This window comes from Schistocerca cancellata, chromosome 9, assembly GCF_023864275.1.
Source record: "Schistocerca cancellata isolate TAMUIC-IGC-003103 chromosome 9, iqSchCanc2.1, whole genome shotgun sequence".
NCBI classification, from domain to species: domain Eukaryota; kingdom Metazoa; phylum Arthropoda; class Insecta; order Orthoptera; family Acrididae; genus Schistocerca; species Schistocerca cancellata.
Window position 1 is genome coordinate 25,903,030 of NC_064634.1, and position 18,910 is coordinate 25,921,939.

At 39.1% G+C, this 18,910-nt stretch overlaps 1 protein-coding gene across 3 annotated transcripts in view; it reads left to right on the plus strand.

Moving 5' to 3' along the window:
• The first annotated feature begins 430 nt into the window (after window positions 1-430).
• LOC126101581 (vesicular glutamate transporter 1-like) overlaps window positions 431-18,910 on the plus strand; it is a 134,337-nt gene continuing 115,857 nt past the window's right edge. The window contains exons 1-3 of one of the 3 annotated variants that reach the window (XM_049912234.1): window positions 431-657; window positions 11,239-11,370; window positions 14,197-14,356. In XM_049912234.1, the coding sequence (XP_049768191.1) occupies window positions 11,258-11,370; window positions 14,197-14,356 (273 nt within the window). In that variant the 5' untranslated portion in view covers window positions 431-657; window positions 11,239-11,257. Of the gene's footprint in view, window positions 658-10,760; window positions 10,888-11,238; window positions 11,371-14,196; window positions 14,357-18,910 lie in introns of those variants that run through there. The other 2 variants (XM_049912236.1, XM_049912235.1) reach the window with 2 other exon arrangements.

Consider the following 18,910-nt stretch of genomic DNA (forward strand, 5'->3'; position numbering starts at 1 on the left):
AACACGTGTGAATGTTCCGTGGTGGTTCTAGCGGCTTGCACACACACACACACACACACACACACACACACACACACACATTCGCGCGCGCACGCATGCATACTTATTACAGTTATTCTTTGGGAAATTGTTGTGTGAAATAGACGTAGCTGTCGATCAGAGACTGTTTTAGATTATGTGTGAACCGTGGGCGCGTTGGAGTCAAATTTGCCGCTACCAGTCCTGTTGCACTGCGGTCGATCGCCGTTTTAGATACATCGCAATTGTCGATGCATAGAAATGATATACGTGATTGCTCTTGTCCTGTTATTTATTCACTAAGAACAACTTGGTTCAGGTCCCTCCATTTACAACGACTGATTTTCAAAAACAGTTCAACATGACGAATTTTTCACATACGTGGATTAGTAATATTAGGTTGAGGGTTGGCAACAGTGTCGTGTTTATTGACAGCTAGGGATCCAGTCCTTCTGTCAAACGTGCAAACCGGTAGGGGAGGGATCTGTTGCAAGGTGCAACAACAGGTGTTCGATATGTTACCATATGGTTAGGTAATTGTTACTAAAACTGATAATAAATGCACTGCAAGTTAATTGTTGAATGGAATGTGGTAAAATCGAATGTCACGGCAAGGATTTCCGAAAGTATTTGCTAGAGGTATGAACTGCTTCCACTGCTGTGTTAACTTAGCGACAGACGCTATCGTTTGTAGATAAAGACTTCACGAGAACGTATGAATAACACACAAAAGAACGTTTCCAGTAAGGGTTCGTGGATATTGTGGCTCTGGCCATGTACTGTCATGTTTTGTTTTATAATTGCTGCAGCATATTGTTGTATTTCCATACTGTTTCATATTATGATAAATCCCAAAGTAACCATTTTTCTGTTGTTTTGTCGGTTGTTATTCAGAAGCTCTAGAAGCACTCAGTGAAACTCCTAGCAAGGCAACTAAATGTATGAAATAAGCTGTTATAGTTACATGATGTAAAATATCCCCATATTCTATTACGATCATTGGCAGAAACCTCACATTTAACTGTTAATCTGGTCATATCTGGGGGGGGGGGGGGGGGGGGGTTAACTGTTAATTTGTTTCATGTTCTGTGGGATAATTTTGTGCAGCAAATTGTAATGATGTGATTCATTTTACATTCACATTGAAAATTAATTTATAAATGGTACGGCTATATGCAGAATATTTTATTTTTTTAAAATATAGAGATATGAGTTAGTCATTTCTATCCACCACATTTTACACAGTACAATAATAGAAATCCTTCTAAGGATAGGGGTTGATAAGGAGCAACTTTTTCAGTTTGTTTTAAAATTTTAGTTTGCTGTCAGTCAGACATTCTATATCACAAGATAAAAGATTAAAAATTTTTGTTGCTGCATTGTGCATCCATTTTGATGCTATTGGCTATCTTAACATGGAGTAATGAATGTCTTTTTGCTTCTGGTGTTGTAATTGTATACACCATTGTTCCTTTTGAACTGTAATGGATTATTTGCAACAAATTTCATGAGTGAATAAATGTAGGCCTACTGTGAAGCAGTAATCAGCATGCCGAACTCCTTAAACAAATGTCTATAGAATGATTGTTGGAGCTAAAGATGAGTTACCACAGAACATTATTCCATACGACATTACTGAATGAAAATATGCAAACTATCCCAGTTTACCAATTTGTCTTTCCCCAAGATTTACAATGAGTCTAAGTGCAAATGTGGCTGAACTACGAGTTCCAAAATGTACTTTCTACCAGATTCAATTATCACCAATATGGACACCTAAGATTTTGAAGTTTCCATCCTATTTATTATTTTGTTCCCCTGTGTTAAAAGTATCATTTGTGTAGTGCCCCTAATTGCACATTACTGAATACCTTATGTCTTTTTAAAACTGAGGGTGAGACAATTTGCAGAAATCCAGGTAATGATGCTTTTAAGATCATTGTTTACCATTTGTTATGTTTCTGTATGTATGCTTGGACTGATTATAGTATTAGTATCATCTGCAAAAAGGACTAACTCTGGTTGTTGTATATTAGATAGGTCATTTACATAAATGAGGAACAATAGTGGGCCTCAGATTGAGCTTTGTGGGAGAATCCCATAAGTGATTTCTCCCCAGCCAGAATTACGTCTCTGGACTATATTGATCGAATTACTAATAACAACTTTCTGCATTCTTTTGGCTAGATATGACATTATCCATTGGTTGGCTATAGCATCAGTCCCATCAAACTTAAATTTATCTTGGAGAATACTGTGATTCATACGGTCATATGTCTTAGGTAGGTCACAGAAATTACCAACTGGTGCTATTTTATTATTTAATGTGTGTAAAATTTGGTGAGCGAGCATGTAAGTGGAATTGGAGCAACTCTCCTGATACCCAGACTGTGATTTGCTGAGGCTATAGTTGCTGCTAAGGTGACATACTATTTTTAGAATACATAACCTTGTCGGAGAGCTTGGAAAATGATAGCAGTGAAACCGGTCAGTAGTTATTGACATCACTCTCATCCCCTTTCTTAAAGGGAGAATTAATAATGGCGTATTTCAGCTGCTCTGGAAAAATGCCTTGAGTTAGTGATGCATTACATATTTATTATATCGGAACAAATCTTTAGTACTCTATTGGAAACACCATCAAAACCAGATGAGCTTTATGTGTGAAAGATTCTTAATTTCAGAAGGAGAAGTTGGCAATACATTCGTATGATTTAATTTTATGAGAGTTACTTTTTAAGCCTACTGCTGTGATTTTTCTTTTGAACTCTGTATACCTGTATTTTCTACTATATGTAAGAAATGATTATTAACTGTGTTTCTGACTTGTGTGTGTTTCTTTTTTAATAACCTCCTTTAGTAATTTTGAGTAGTTGTGTGCAATTACTGCATGCTCTCTACTTGATCTTGCTAACAGATGCATTTCCTTTTTCCTAGCACAAGAAAGTTTAATCCCTCTAGTGACCCATAGTTTTTTGCATGGTTGTTTAATGTCCTACCAGATTATCTCATGTAGATAGCTATTTTCAAATAATGATGTAACAGTGCCTACATAGTAATTTATTTTTTATTAGCCTGCATTCCTTACATCATATTATGCAACTGAAAACCATTTGCGTGTTTATTTTGCAAACAGCACATATATAATCATTTATTGTTTTTTTGATATTGCATATCATGAATCTGGTGGTAAGGAAAAATTCCAGAAGTGTAAAACAAAAAATCAAATAACTTGATGAGGCAGCTATTTAAAACAGCACATACTTTACAGCAACAAATTAGCATTTCTGCCGGAAATACGGAAGCGTCCGATCCCGCCCGTATGCTTTGACCCATGACGTCACAAATATGGTGGAAACACAAACAAACACACACACTTTCCACAAGAAGCCTAATGACACTAACGGGACAAGCGCGGGAAATTGGGTGTTTTGGGTGGGGGGGCAAACTAAACATAAACAAATTTAGACGCCTTGTGTAGCTACAACGTGTAAGTGAAGACAGCCATGCATGAATACCCGCCCACCTCCCCAGGGGTCGTAACCCCTGCAACCCATAGAAGATAAAGATGCTTCAGTAGCTGATTAGTGTTTTTTGTCTTAAAAAAAAAAAAATCTCACGGGATAGAATGAACAGATCAGAAAGGTAAATATAATAAACTAAAACAGAAATTGGAGGAAACAGATAATTAAAATAAGTAATAAGTGTTTTTAAATTAAAAAAAAAATCTCACGAGATAGAACAAACAGATCAGAAAAGTAAATAAAATAAGATAAAACAGAACTGGAGACAGCCACACTCAAACCAAACTCCGCGCCGTCATGACGTCACACACGACAACACCCTTACGTCACGGGTCAAAGCCGACACGTGGGATCGGACGCTTCTGTCGACCCTTTCTGACTTGTGTTATTAGCAATGGACATTAGCTGCACTCTAAATATGCTTCAATGAATAAATATTTTTACTAGCACTAAGTCGGTGCTTTGGAAAAGGAAGGTTAGACTATTCAGCAAGTTGACTTGCCTCTGTGCATGTTACACACATTTATGCGTACCACTGTTTATTAGAGTGTGACTACATAATGGCCCTCAAACTGTAACATGTAGAGCATGCCCCATGGATTGACTGAAGCCTTCATCACTGCTTTACCTACTCACAAGCAAGCCATCACCATTGAGTATAACCTAGACCTCAGGCTACAATACAGATTAGTTATCTCCACAACCACCATTTCATATTCACATTTATTGGTTTCACTAACTTGCAACCAAAAGTCACCCGTCAGTGTATTGTTGACTGTGTGCCACAAGAAGCTACATTCCAAAAAATATATATGGGAGGGAAGGGAAGCGTTGTCGGTATCCTGCTCTCCTTTTCTTTTTTGCATACATGTGACATCACGCACCACATCATAATAATTAGTAGCAAATATTGTATTTCTGATTTACAGTGTGTCAGGTAAAAGATATAAGTAATAACAATTTTGTATGGTATAACACTAATAATTACTACATATGTTTAATTGTGTTTAACAGCACTGAATATGAAGACGAGTTTTGGTTTTATTTACACCTGGTGAGGAATTATTCTAAAGAGTACAGAGGCACATCAGGCATGTGCTTCCTTACACTTAAAGTGTTAGTCTCTCTCTTGCATTTAACGTTGTTTGGCAGAGAATTGAAGATTTGAGGACTACCACACTCCCCTCCCACGCCCCTTTGTGTTAATAATTGATTCTATAGGTCACTGTGGAGATCATACTTCCCAGTAGTGTTATGACTATGATGTACTGGTTCACTATTTCTCTCATTGTGAATGAATTTGTTTCCAGTACAAATAGTGGAATACATACATTGTGAAATTTGTCATAATTTCAGTCCATCTGAAAAGCCCTTTACAGACACTCTTGGAAGAGCACTACTGAAGACTGACTGCTCTTTCTGTTTAAATAAAGGTTTAGTATCTCTTATGCATTTAATATTGCTAGATAGATAACTCAAGATTTCCATTGAAATTGGAATGTTTCCTCAAAAGATTTTACATGGAGTCCAAAATGTCTGGGAACACTTTCACTTATTTAATGCACAAGGACTAAACATTGTACAGATGTCATACATATTGCACTTTATGGAGGAACTCTGAAAGTTTTTTTTTTTTACAAACATTCGATATGCGAACCATGAGTGACCTGGCAGACATCAATATGGTAATCGAATTCTTGCCATACCTGTACCAGCATGGCATTGTTGGATGTGGCAGTCACTTCACGTATTCTCTCCCAGAGCTCTGCAACATCAGATCTTTAATGTGTCTCCACAGAAAAAAGTCACATGGCGTGAGATCTGGTGATCAGGGAGGCCATTTCATGAAACAGCTGTCCCTTTATGTAGCATGGCCGATCCATCGATGCAGCAGCTCCGTGTTCTGCACTAGCTCCAATTTGAATTATTTCATAGACAGCAGGACTTTCCACACTGTCATAGGAGCCATTTCAAGTTCATGGGATGCATGACGCACTGATTTCTATGGACTCCTTATGAATTTCTCTCGTACGTGCTCCTAATTCAGTTCACTTACACTGGGACGTCTACTTTGCTTTGCCGGGCACAAGCAACCCATCATAACAAATTTGTTGTGCCAGGGGTAAATGGCCTTCTTTGGTGGTGGCTTCTTACCGTACTTGGAAGTAAACATCCGGATGTTTGAACAGCTGTAGCAAACTTGTTTTCGTCGAACTCCAACACATAGAAAGCTCACTCTGCACCTGAACTCGCCATGTTTGCGACTAGCGCTGACTATCAGCAAATTACCAAGCTACATTGTGGCAGTATACATGAAAAAAAAACTTTCAGGGTTTCTCTTCAAAATGACATATGTGTATGATATCCGTACAATGTTTGGTTCTTGTGCAATAAATAATTGAAAGTGTTGCTGGATTTTATGTACACCCTGTACTATAATACATTAAGAATTGAAAACTGATTATTTTGAGAGAGTGGTGTCTCTAAGACAGGATATGATTCTCTTGACAGGTGTTACTGATGATTATTGTTGGGAGAATATGATTGTTCCAACTAACTTAACTGCCTGCTTGAACATCTAAAAGATCTGCAGGAATACATTTGTTTTATTGGCTGGTTGTAAAGGATAATACCAGTTGCCACTGGATTCTTGTTAAAGTATGGAATTTAATAAATTTATTTATTTCTCCATCTTTATTCATCCAAGAAACATCTTACAATGATATAGGATATACAATGCCAACAATAGGTTATACATTGTCAATCAATAGGCTAAAATATTCTTTGGCTCTTTTCTGCAGTTTAAAATCTATGTCCATCTTTTGTCCCTTCAATCACCAGAAAAGAATCCCATACCTAAAAATTGAGTGTATGTAGGTATACTATGTCACCACAAGACGTTTGCAGTTACGAACTTATGCTAACACTGTAAGAGCATATCATGCTGATGACATTCTTTTTGCCCGTATCTTTGTATGTTCCCTCCATGTTAGCTGACAATCAATATTCACGCTTAAAAAGTTTGTGTTTGCTCCACAATCTGTAGATTTATCATCTGTGCTTAAAGTGAAATAGTAGCCTCCTCTCTTCATGCTGAAATGCATGCTGTTAGTTTTCCTTATGTTCAATGTTAATTTATTACCTACTGCCCAGATGTAAACATCCTTGATGGTTTCATTTGCTTTCTGTAGTAGGAGTTCTAATGTGTCATCAGTGACTATGGTGTTGCTGTCATCAGCAAAGAAAACTTTTTCTTCATATCTTACACTGTCTGGGCAGTCATTTATATACATGTGTAAGAACAGATGTTGAATCACAGATAGGCACAGCAAAAAGACTGTCACAAAATATTTGACCAACAAGGTCTTTGTCGGAAATACACACACACACACACACACACACACACACACACACACACACACACACACACACACACACACACACACACACCTGACAACGGGATGCGCGAGCAGCAACAGTGCATAATGGGAGAGGCAACTGAATGGGTATAAGGAGGAGGTTGGGACAGAGAGGGGGAAGGATAGTAGGGTAGGGATGGGGGACAGTGAAGTGCTGCTGGGGAGCGTGCAGGGACGAGGTGGGGAGAGTGTAGGGCAGCTAGGTGCAGTAGGGAGGTTAGACGGAGGGTGGGGGAAGTAGTGGAAAAGGAGAGAAGTAAAGCGACTGGGTGCATTGATGGGAGAGAGGGTTGTGTAGAGCTGGAACAGGAACCAGGGAGGGGCTGGATGGATGAGGACAACGACTAATGAATGTTGTGGCCAGGAGGGTTACGGGAATGTAGGCTGTATTACAGGGAGAGTTCCCACCTGCACAATTCGGAAAAGCTGGTGTTGGTGGGAAGGATCCATGTGGCACATGCTGTGAAGCAGTCATTGAAATGAAGGATGTTGGGTTGGGCGGCATGCTCAGCAACAGGGTGGTCCAGTTCTTTCTTGACCAAAGTCTGTCGATGGCCATTCATGTGGACAGACAGCTTGTTGGTTGTCATGTCTACATAGAATGCAGCACAGTGTTTGCAGCTTTGCTTGTAGATCACATGACTGGTTTCACAGGTAGCCCTGCCTGTGATGGAGTAGGTGGTGGTGGGAGGATGTACGGGACAGGTCTTGTATCTAAGTATATTGCTGGGATATGAGCCGTGAGGTAATGGTTAGGTGCAAGGATTGTGTAGGGATGAACGAGTATATTGTGTAAGTTCAGTGGACAGCAGAATAGCACTGTGGGAGGGGTTGGAAGGATAGTGGGCGGGACATTTCTCATTTCAAGACACGAAGAGAGGTAGTCGAAATCCTGGCAGAAAATGTAATTCAGTTTCTTGAATCCTGAGTGCTACTGAGTTACGGGGGTAATGCTCCTCTGTGGCCAGATGGTGCGACTTTGGGAGGTGGTGGGAGACTGGAAAGATAAGGCACAGGAGATTTGTTTTTGTACAAGGTTGGGAGGATAACAGTCTGTGAAGGCCTCAGTGAGACACTCAGTATATTTTGAGAGGGACCTCTCGTCAGTGCAGATGAGACAACCACGGGTGGCTAGACTGTATGGAAGGGACTTCTTGCTAAGGAATGGGTGACAGCTATTGAAGCGGAGTTCTGATATGGACAGTGGTACTAATGTAGCCATTTTTGAGGTGGAGGTAAACATCTAGAAGGGTAGCTTGTTGGATTGACTAGGACCAGGTGAAGCAAATCGGGGAGAAGCTGTTGAGGTTCTGGAGGAATGTGGATAGGGTGTCCTCACCCTCAAACCAGATCGCAAAGATGTCATCAGTGAATCTGAACCAGGTGAGGGTGTTTAGGATTCTTGGTGTTTAGAAAGGACTCCTAGATGGCCCATGAATAGGTTGGCATAGGCTGGTGCTATGCATGTGCCTATAGCCATACCCCAGATTTGTTTTGTAGGTAATGCCTCCAAAGGAAAAGTAATTGTGGGTTAGGATATAGCTGATCATGGTGACAAGAAAGGAGGTTGCTGGTTTGGCATCCGTTGGGCATTGGGAAAGATAGTGTTCAGTAGCAGTAAGGCCATGGGCATTAGGAATGTTAGTATAAAGGGAGGTGGCACCATGTGGCAAAAGGACAGGAAACTGTGGAGAGTTGGTGGAGGAAATATTTGGTGTCTTTTATATAAGGGTAGTTTCTGGGTAATAGGCTGAAGGTGTCGGTCTACGAGAGCAGAGATTCTCTCAGGGAGAGCACAGTGACCGTCTACAATCTGGCTTCCTGGGTAGTTGGATTTATGGACTTCAGTAAGCATGTGGAAGGTAAGAGTGCAGGGAGTGGTAGGGGTGATCAGAGAGATGGATTCCGGTGAGAGAATCTGGGCTGGGACTAAGGATTTGAGGAGAGACTGGAGATCCTGCTGGAATTCTGGAATGGGGTCACTGTGGCAAGGTTTGTAGGTGTGCGCTTGTGTGTAAATGTGCATGTGCCTACTACCCCCAGTGGCGTACAAGCGTCTCATTGATTCAGTTCCACAACATGTCACCACTGTTATCCGTGCCGGTGGACATACTGGCTATTAGGTAGGTGGCCATAAGTTCTGGCTGATCAGTGTATGTCATTAGCATTAGATTCGAAGTTACCAGTAGACACATTATTAACTTCAGAGTTTGTTTCATCAGCAAACATTGTATAGTTGTATTCTTATTTTCTGTAGCCCTGCTGACGAATGTTTGTCATTAGCATATACATGTAAGAAACTACAAGGTGCGAGGGTATATCCCTGAGGGTCTCTGTGGTGTATCATTCCTCATACAGAGACTATTGCAACTTATATGTGTAGGGAAAGTAGTTTTTTAGGGTTCAAACCAGCTCCTCCTCGTAATTAACATCTCCATGTGTTTAAAAACTGCTGCAGCAGGCACTTGCAAGATGGATACTGACACATGAAAGGCATTATTAGGAAATAATTGGTAGAAGTAACGGAGGACATTTCAGACTTAACACTCCATTATCGAAGTACACAGTCAAATGCTGGTGTAGACATAAATGTATGTGTGTGTGTGTGTGTGTGTGTGTGTGTGTGTGTGTGTGTGTGTGTGTGTGTGAGAGAGAGAGAGAGAGAGAGAGAGAGAGAGAGAGAGAGAGAGAGAGAGAGAGAATGGTGCTTGTGTGTATCTCTCTTACCGATGAAGGCTATGGCCAAAAGTTATATGTGAGTGTCTTTAAATTGTGCCTGTCTGCAAATTGATATGCCTTCTTTACAGTAAGTAGCAATCCATCTTTTCCTACATAGTAGATGCATATATGTAAATGTCTGTGTACAGGATGTCCAAAAAAGTATTCTGTCTTTTGAGAGGTGATAGTGTGGGCTCTAAAATTCATACCTTAAGAGTGTGAGCACTTGTTCATCTCAAGCTCTGCGAAACATGTCTCTTCAACTGAACAAGTGCTCATAGCTCTTGAGGTATGCATTTTAGAGCCCATGTTTACTGTACATTTTTTCCTTGGTTTTATGCATGTCACCAGCTCTCAAAATACTGCAGGCAAAGAGCTGGTGTAGAAGAAATTGTTTCATGGTAGGGAAGATAAACAGTGATCTTAGTTCTTAAGGTATGAACTTTAAAGGTCATATTTACTGGACACTGTTCTTGTTTTGTATTATGCTACCACTCTCAAAATATGGAATACTTTTTTAACACACCATATTTGAATTGTGTTTTTGTTCTTAAATTATAATACCACAATGTGTCCATTATAGCTGCAAAAGTGATCTGCAAATGAATGCTGTTCCTACTACCACCACCATTATAAAGTCTTAATATGAGACACCCAGCAATCTCTACTAATTGCCAACTCACTTTTTAAGACATTGCCTATTGGTTCTGTTATTCAATAGAAGATGGGCCTTCTCTGTGACTATTTTATGATCTACTCAATCAAATGACTTGGCAAGATCAGAGAAGATACCAGTCAGCAACTTCTGACTGTCCAGTTATTCCAAGACATTGTTTGTGACTGGGGAAATAGTTCATGTCCAGATATTCTTTTCGGAAAACCAATTTGTATTTTACTAATTGTGTTTGATATTGCAAGTTGTTTTAGAATCTTCTATCATTTATTTTCAAGAATCTTTTAAAATGTACTTAAGAGAGAAGTAAAGCAATTGTTTGTGATATTAGATTTATTTCCATGAAAATAATCAATTATTGTTTATTAATTATATCATATCAATTATTGATTATATTGTTTCATTTCCAGACATGTAAAAAGTCTTGATTATCACATATTTCATTCTCTATGGTAACGCTCCTTTGTGCAGAAAAGTGTTGCATATATGAGCTAGTAACTAGTAAGCAGGCTTTCAGTAGCTTGCTGAAGATACTGTAAGCACCTGCTATTGTATTGATTTCTTTAATGGTTATTGGGCTATGCTTAACTGATTAATGGTGTTGGAAAGCTGTTTTTAACATGCTTATTGCTTCACCCAAGTAACTACTGCAACATGTTTTAGATGTGGTTATTAAAAAGTGTCTGTTAAATATTTTAAATTATTTCCTTGAAGATGTCAACTATTTTGTTAATGTTCAGAACAATATGTTTTATGCTCCATTGTGTTAACAAGTAGTGCAGTTTATGAAAGCCCTTTCTTACCAGTATATCATTTACATAAGTCAAGAAAGCTGTAAATCTTTTTCTCATTTCTTCAGTAAACAGTATATAATCTTTGATTCCAGATTATAAAATCTTGCCAACATGTGCCCCTCTGATATGGAGTCAGCTGCAGGACCATCAAATGAAAGTCCAACAGAACGGACAGCAATACGCTCTTTTATACAAGAGCAACATGACCAGCGGACTGAGGCCACGTGAGTTTAGAGTTCTAGAGCTATTTTTTGTGTAGAACACAAAGGCTGCTACCATTACTTATGCTTAATATCTCAAATTGAACTCCTAAAACTGAGGAATGCTGTGACGTTTGTCAATCCAGACTGTATTGCCAGGGTTCTCAAATAGGATTATAGACTAAACCTCCTTTCATTTCCATAATCAACTGTTAAATAATACTGAATGCTAACTTCAAGATACAATCCATAGGTAGCATATTTAGACACCGACATCACATTTCCCTGACACTTTATTACAACTATCCATATTAAAAATGATGTGTTTTGGAGAGATCTGTAATGTGGTGTGTTAGGTTCACTGCATGCTTAATGTTTTCTTTAGGTTTTCAGTTCTAAACTAGAGAAATTAAATTTTTTGTGTGTGTTCAATCAGTGGCATTTATGAGTTTGCTCGATGAAATGTGATGTTCTATAACATTATAGGTCCGGTGCTGTGATTGGCTGACAGAAGCACACTGAGGGGCCCCATGTTCATTTAAGTGTTGGTGAAGCTAACATGCTGTATTTGTTTGTTTTCGTACTTGCAGATTATGAAAATATGCAGTTTAAATGATTCACTGCATTACAGATACCTCCTAAATGCGTCATGTTTAGCACAGTTTGCTGTGCATGATGCTGAGAAATGCAACATCAGTGACTAAACATGTTACCATACACGTACATTGATCCATTGAAATTCAGTATATAACTTTGCCAGGATTTACACCGTTTTTGTTCTAGATTGATGCATTGCATTACGTGATCACACAAAACTGGAGATGAATCAGACTGTTCATACACACAACACAGGGAATAGAAAACAACTGCTGTGCATTACACATAGACTTAAGATTTTTTAGAAAAGACCAAAATACTCTGGCATCAAGTTAATACAAGCAATGCCAATGGAATTACAAGACCTCAAAACTGAGAAAACGTTCCCCAAAACTCTAAAAAAGTTTCTGATACAAGGAGAATTTTATAGCGTAGCTGACTGCGTTAGCAAACAGTGATCAAAAGTTTATCCTGTGATTGATAAATCGCACACATCATAAAAAGACCTAGCATCAGAAATCAGTGTTAAGGAAATTAACTATAATTAGGAACCACTGATGTATAATATAAGCTAATTATATCTCACAGAATTATTATTTTTTTGTATGTATCATGTATCGTAAGTTATTTTGTACCATGTAATAATATGAATATACTGCAGCATAAGTCATTGTGTATGATGTAATATTATACTTATACTGTGAAAGCTCCTATGTATTTTTAATGTGTAAGCTATTTTATATACTACTATATTTCATATTATCTAGATTGTAAGCCTAATGACTTGTCCTATGTTACATGTACACATCCGTACAAAAGGTGATTTACGGGACCAATAAAAATCACAATCACAATGTTTAGTTTCCACCAAGCTCTTCGCTTTTGCCCTAAGCTCTTGTTTTAGATTTTTTTCCTAATAAATTCCACACTGAATTTATATTGTGCTGTTTAAAGCTCATGGTGTGCTACTGTTATTACTTGAACTTGTTATTAATGCGCTTTATCCCACAAAGGCTATCAGGAAGCAAGGAAATTTCTGCTACTAAAGGTAATGGGACATGTTTCAAGCACTTCTTTCCTCTAATCATTTGTGAAACTCTGGCTAGGTGGTGCCACGTATGTTACCTTATTCTGTTGCACTCTAGATGATATTTACAAAGGTACAGTGGATAGAACTGCCAATACCAGAAACAAAAAACTATCTTCAGCACTATCAAACCATTAATATTAAATGCCGATTAATGAAATTTCAAAGCATAGCAGAGGTATACAGAGAAAGGGATTTGATAGTGAAGATTCAGCCAGTCTTTGAGAGGACTCTAGAGGATGTACTCTGTAGGAACCACACCCTCAAATCTCTGTTGCACTGAGGTGACCGGTATACTGAGGCAGAAACTTCATTTGATATCAACAATTCAAACAATGTTGACTGCCATTATCTGAACCTATGTGTGAAATATTCAAAATGTTTCTTGATACTTTAAGTACTGTAATCCATTATTGAGAAGCATATTTTAATATATATTTTGGGGCAGGTCTGCGTTAGAGCCATTGACTTAAAGCTGCAGCTCTTTTTATATCAAGTGAGCCTGTGACCCATTCCTGGACTGTGCATGTTGTAAGTCTTTGTCTCAATTTCTTTTCAGTACCTTCATTACCACATACTTTCATCTCTTTCATCCCTATCATCGTAATTGCTATTAATTCTTCATATATTTTTAACAGACATTCATTGTTTTGTATTATGATTCATATTTTCTCTTCATTTCAGATGCTATTGATTCTTCCTTTGCAATTATTTCTATGATATTCATGTTCATCAGAACAGGATTAAAAAGAGTAAAACACTACAAGTCGTTACATTTTTTTAGCAAATAAAATTTGTTTCCTACAAATATTTCTAGGAAAATAAATTGTTCATTCTACATGAAGTGTGGATTGTTGCAATGTTGGTTTTTTTCTTTTTTTTTCCCTCATGGCTATCTATCTAAATAGCCGTGAATATCTAATACCACTGTGGGCAACAAAAGGCTCATTCCAAAATTGACTTTGTCTTAATATATTACTATCATATTTCAATAATTACTGTCATATGTCTTAATATATTACTATCATATTTCAATAATTACTGTCATATGTGGCTTTGCCTAACTAACTCTTTGTTTGTATGTTAAAGTATTGTGTCTTTTATATTTACTCGTGATGCTTTCACCATATTCTGTGAAACTAGAATTTTTTAAATGTTGTTAATAGGTGGCGCTGGACATATGGACTGCCTCGTAGGTACTTTGTTGCACTCATGGCTTTCCTTGGTTTCTGCAATGTTTATGCTCTAAGAGTCAACATGAGTGTAGCCATAGTGGCCATGTCTTCCAACAGAACATCTGTGGATCAGAATGGAACAATAACATATGTGAGTATTTGCAAAATTTAACTACTTTATTTTTTATTTGCAAAATTTGTACTACTTTATTTTTTAATGATCTTTACATGCAGTTTTATTTTTTACCTATCAGTAGAAGAATGTGATGTAGTTAAAATAGTAGTTTTTAGAGTGTCTTTCCAGCACGAGAGGACAGCATGAGAGGACAGTTTGGAGGTAGCAAGGTTAATCAAAAATTAATTATGAGAGTCACCTATGACCTTTGATCTAAGGCATTCAGCAGAATGAAAAAGAATAAAAATCTACAATCTGAAATTAAAGATTGACAGAAGGTAGTATAGTCTTTTGTTGTAGTTGGACTACCTAACACCTGCCATATTATCAAAGTTGTATCTGCAGTATGCATTGTATGGGGATCTGCTCTCGGATTTGGCTGTCTACTATGGACCAACAAAAACCATTGTCAGGCAGAATTCAACCTCCTTTTTTACATAGGATTACTTTTTTGCCCTTACTGATTGGTCGTGCTGTGTGATTTTAGGTTTTCTCAGAGTTATTGCTTAATGGTGTTCTTCTGGGTGTTTTGTTGACTTATTGTTTTCATTTTATCCGCAATATAGATGTAGGTGCCATGAATAAAATTGAGAAGAAAGTGATGACTCTTCTCAGTGAGTGTCAGGTTTGTCATGTAACATCATTAAGGCTCTAAAAACACAAACAACAGTGCCACCTTGACTGTAAGGCCTTCCTAAGGTACCCAAGGATGAAATTCCTTTAAGACCCATAGGTAGTAATATTGGTGCACCTACATACAAAGCTGACAAAATCACTGATGTGCATACCCAGCAAATATGTGGGGAAGTGTGATCATCACTTTCATAACTTCGCTGAGTTTGTGCATTGCCTCAGTCAGTTGTGGCTCTGGGATATGGTATTATGGTCAGTTTTGATGTCTCCATCAGTATGAGAGTTCATCTTTATCATTGCTCAGAACTAATGCAAAAAAGTTTGATGATTGTTTCACAGAACTTTGTTGGTATGTTTTGACATCAACTTGGGTCATATACACCTGAAAATTTTTTTTTAACAAACCGATGTATGATGATGGATAGTCCATTATTACCTGTCATAGCGAGCCTATACATGGAACACTGAGGTAAAGGTACTAGAATCTGCGGTAAAGGTACTAGAATCTGCCATGTTGAAACCATTGCTTGGCACCACCACGTCCTGTTTGTCCCATAGATGGGGTTTTTGAGACCACCTCCTGGTTTTTATTCAACAGTTCCTGTCCCATCAGTCATTCAGAGTTTGGGTTGGCACCATTGTCAACTCTCCGCAGACATAGGAGAATGACATTCCACAGGAGTCCATGTCAAGTGTCATGCTTTTTCTCATCACATGTAATGGGCAACAGCTCCAGGGTGCCTTTTGGTGCACTTCTGTGCGAACACTCTTGCACAATTTCTGTTACTTTACTACTGTCCATACTGACTCAGAGCTCTACCTCAATGCCCAATGCCCAACTGTGGTTCCTCCAATCCCGTTTCATGGGTCTTCTTTTTTACAACAAGCTTGGTTGCCCCACACATTCCTTCTGAAGATCGACCGTTTTTGTAAACTCTGTGTCCTTTGCTTCCTTGCCCACACCTCATTCAACTCTCCACCTTTATTGGGCATTCGTTCTGTCTCGCCTGGACTATGTTTGTGAAGTTTATGGATCAGCAACTCCTCTTGGACCTAGATCACCATTATGGTACCCATTCAGCTACTGGTGCCTTTCTCACTAGCCCTGTCGATAGTCATCTGGTTGACACTGGGATCCCTTCTGCTTTCGGTTCAGCGATCCCAGCTTCTTGTTTCCTGTTCCATCACTACCTGCTCTTCACCTGCTCATTCTTCCTATTCTATTCTTTTTGTGGCTTTGGGAGATCGCCCACCTGCTGCCCGCCCTCAGGTCGGTTTACCAGTTGAGCTCTGCCTTGCTTGCCTCCTGTTGTTTTCTATACCAATGGCTTTAAATCCACTGATCCTGTGGGATATGTCGTAACGTCTTCTGTTGATGTGGAACACCTTTTCCTGGCTGCCATATGTGGGTGTTTACCATGGACCTGATGGCTGTCTATCAGATCATCTGCTTTTTTTAAATAGTCCTCCCTCACCTGAGTTTTGCTATCAATGAGTGGCCTTCAGGCTATCATTTGATGTTTTCCCCTGCCACCCCTTGGTTTCCGCCATCCACGACCTCACTAATGTTGGCAATGCTGCATGTTCAGTTGGTTTCCTTTGTGTTCCCAGCCATGTAGGTATCCCGCCGACCACCTGGCAGGGGGGGGGGGATGATGGAGGAGGGGGCAGCCACCCCAACCCCTGTTCTCTGTGACCCCTCCAGGGATGGATTTGTGGCTTTATGTCAAATCCCTTTTTGCTCATTTGTGAGCTGACTACTACTGTCCAATAAATTTCTTGCAATCAAGGAGACTCCCACCATTTGGCATTCATCCTTTCACATCTCCCATTGGAAATCTACCATCCTCTGCCATCTTTGCATCGGCCATATTAGGCTGACCCATGGGTTTGTACTGTGCAATGAGTCGCCCCCCTTTGTAGCTGCACAGCCTCATTATCATGATCCATATTTTGCTGGACTGCCCCCGCCATTTGGTCCTTTGCACAAAATGCACCCTCCCACTTTCCTTGTTCTGGTGTTTGTAGGTGACCCTTGCATGGTTATATCTGTCCTCAGTTTTCTTTATGTAAGTGATTTGTCCTAAGTTTAAGGAACTGAACTTCCCTGTGGAATTGGAGTCCCTCAGTTAGCACTGGTGTTGGTTATAGAGATCTTGGCCTTGCCTCCACACTGGCCATGTTTTTCTCACCCTTTTCCTGTGTTTTGTCTAGCCTTTCATGCCTTATTGTTTCTCTGTTTCTTGTGTCTTCTTCCACAGATGTTTTACCTGTTGTCATGATTATGGTATGGTGTAGGGATCGGGAAGGCTCGTTGGCAGTGCTGGTCCCCCAACGTGCGTAGTATCTCTAGGGCACCCCTCTCATGCTCTTTACACTTCCTACTGTCCTGACATTCCTTTTACCTCTTTGTCTGCCCATCTCACCTTCTCCTTCCTCTTGACTAGACTTTGCTGTTCTAGTTCCTTCTTTGGTTTCTTCAGTCTTAATCACGGAACAGATGAGCTTACTGTTTGGTCCCCTTCCCCAATCGACCAACCAACCATCTTCAAAATTCTGTGATGTTATCTTTCAACAATATAATGCAAGATTGCATATATCCATACTGTCCCAACCCATTTCAATACAGGAGAGTGTTTATTGCCCTAGATAACAAGCTCCCCAGATCGCTTTTCCATTGAAATCGCCACCACCCACCAGCCACCAAGATTGATGAATTCTTGCATAAATTTGAAGCAGTGTTGAATGATGGGCCTGTACCTATCACCAAAGCTTAGTTTGAGTTGCCTGGCCATGATAAAGCCATTGTTGCTGCCAGAGGTGGCAGTTGTGTGTACTAAACTTCTCACCACATACGTCCCAAAATAACATAGAAATTTAATAATGTATTCTTCTGAAGCATTATCCTTTCCATTGTGCCAAGGTGCTACAACAATTGGTGTCAAATTATTTCAAAATAAAAACAGTCTTGGTTGCGAAGTTATTTAATATCAACAATGCACTTCGCCCTTTTGGGGCATTACCAGATTGCTGGCCAGCCGTGTATTTAGTAAGCTTGCATTTGAAAATTCATCAACATAGTAGAAAGGATAGTTCAACAGAAAGTGTCATTTCATTTTAAAAATGGAATCCTGGTTCCCAAGGTAGTTATGTTCTGTACAAACTTGGTCAACACTCTGTGTCTAGCATAATAATACTGTCTGTCAATCAGCAGCAGTTTTTTTAATAACAGAAGGAAGAAATAGTACTGTTTAATGTACCATCTGTGATCAGTGTCATTATAGATGAAATGCATGCTTGGGTTTGGGAAGGACAGGGAAGAAAATTAGCCATGCCTTTTCAATGGGACCATCCCAGCATGCATCTTAGGCGATTTAGGGAAATGCCACCATCATCCTTGCAGATATGAGTCCTGTGTCTTACTACTGCACCACTGCCACTGCCCTTGCTCTTTGCAAAAAGGAAAATATATATTGTGAAACAATGGCAAATTATTCTCCACTGTCTACACAGTTTGCTGTCAAAGGTTCTTGGACTTGGTCTAAAAGTGATTCTAATCACTCTCTCCTCAGAAATGAAGCTTTATTTGAAAACAAATTAGTTCTAGCAAAGATTAATTCAATACCACAGAGCAAAGGATCCATAAGCAATAGAAACTGCCTTTGTGTCCTGGCCACCAGAGCAAGAATGTATTCTTAAAGCAAAGGCAGCTGAATCCAATCACCTCAGAGTGTGAAAGGTGTGATGTTCCCAGATTAGTTTGTAATGACAAAGTTGCAATTACTGGAGTGGTGAGGAACATTTACAGAACATGCTGGATGGTATGAACTCACCAATGAGCACATAATGTAAATTGAGAGTAAACCAAAGAGACAAAAGTATTAAGGAACAGCAGAA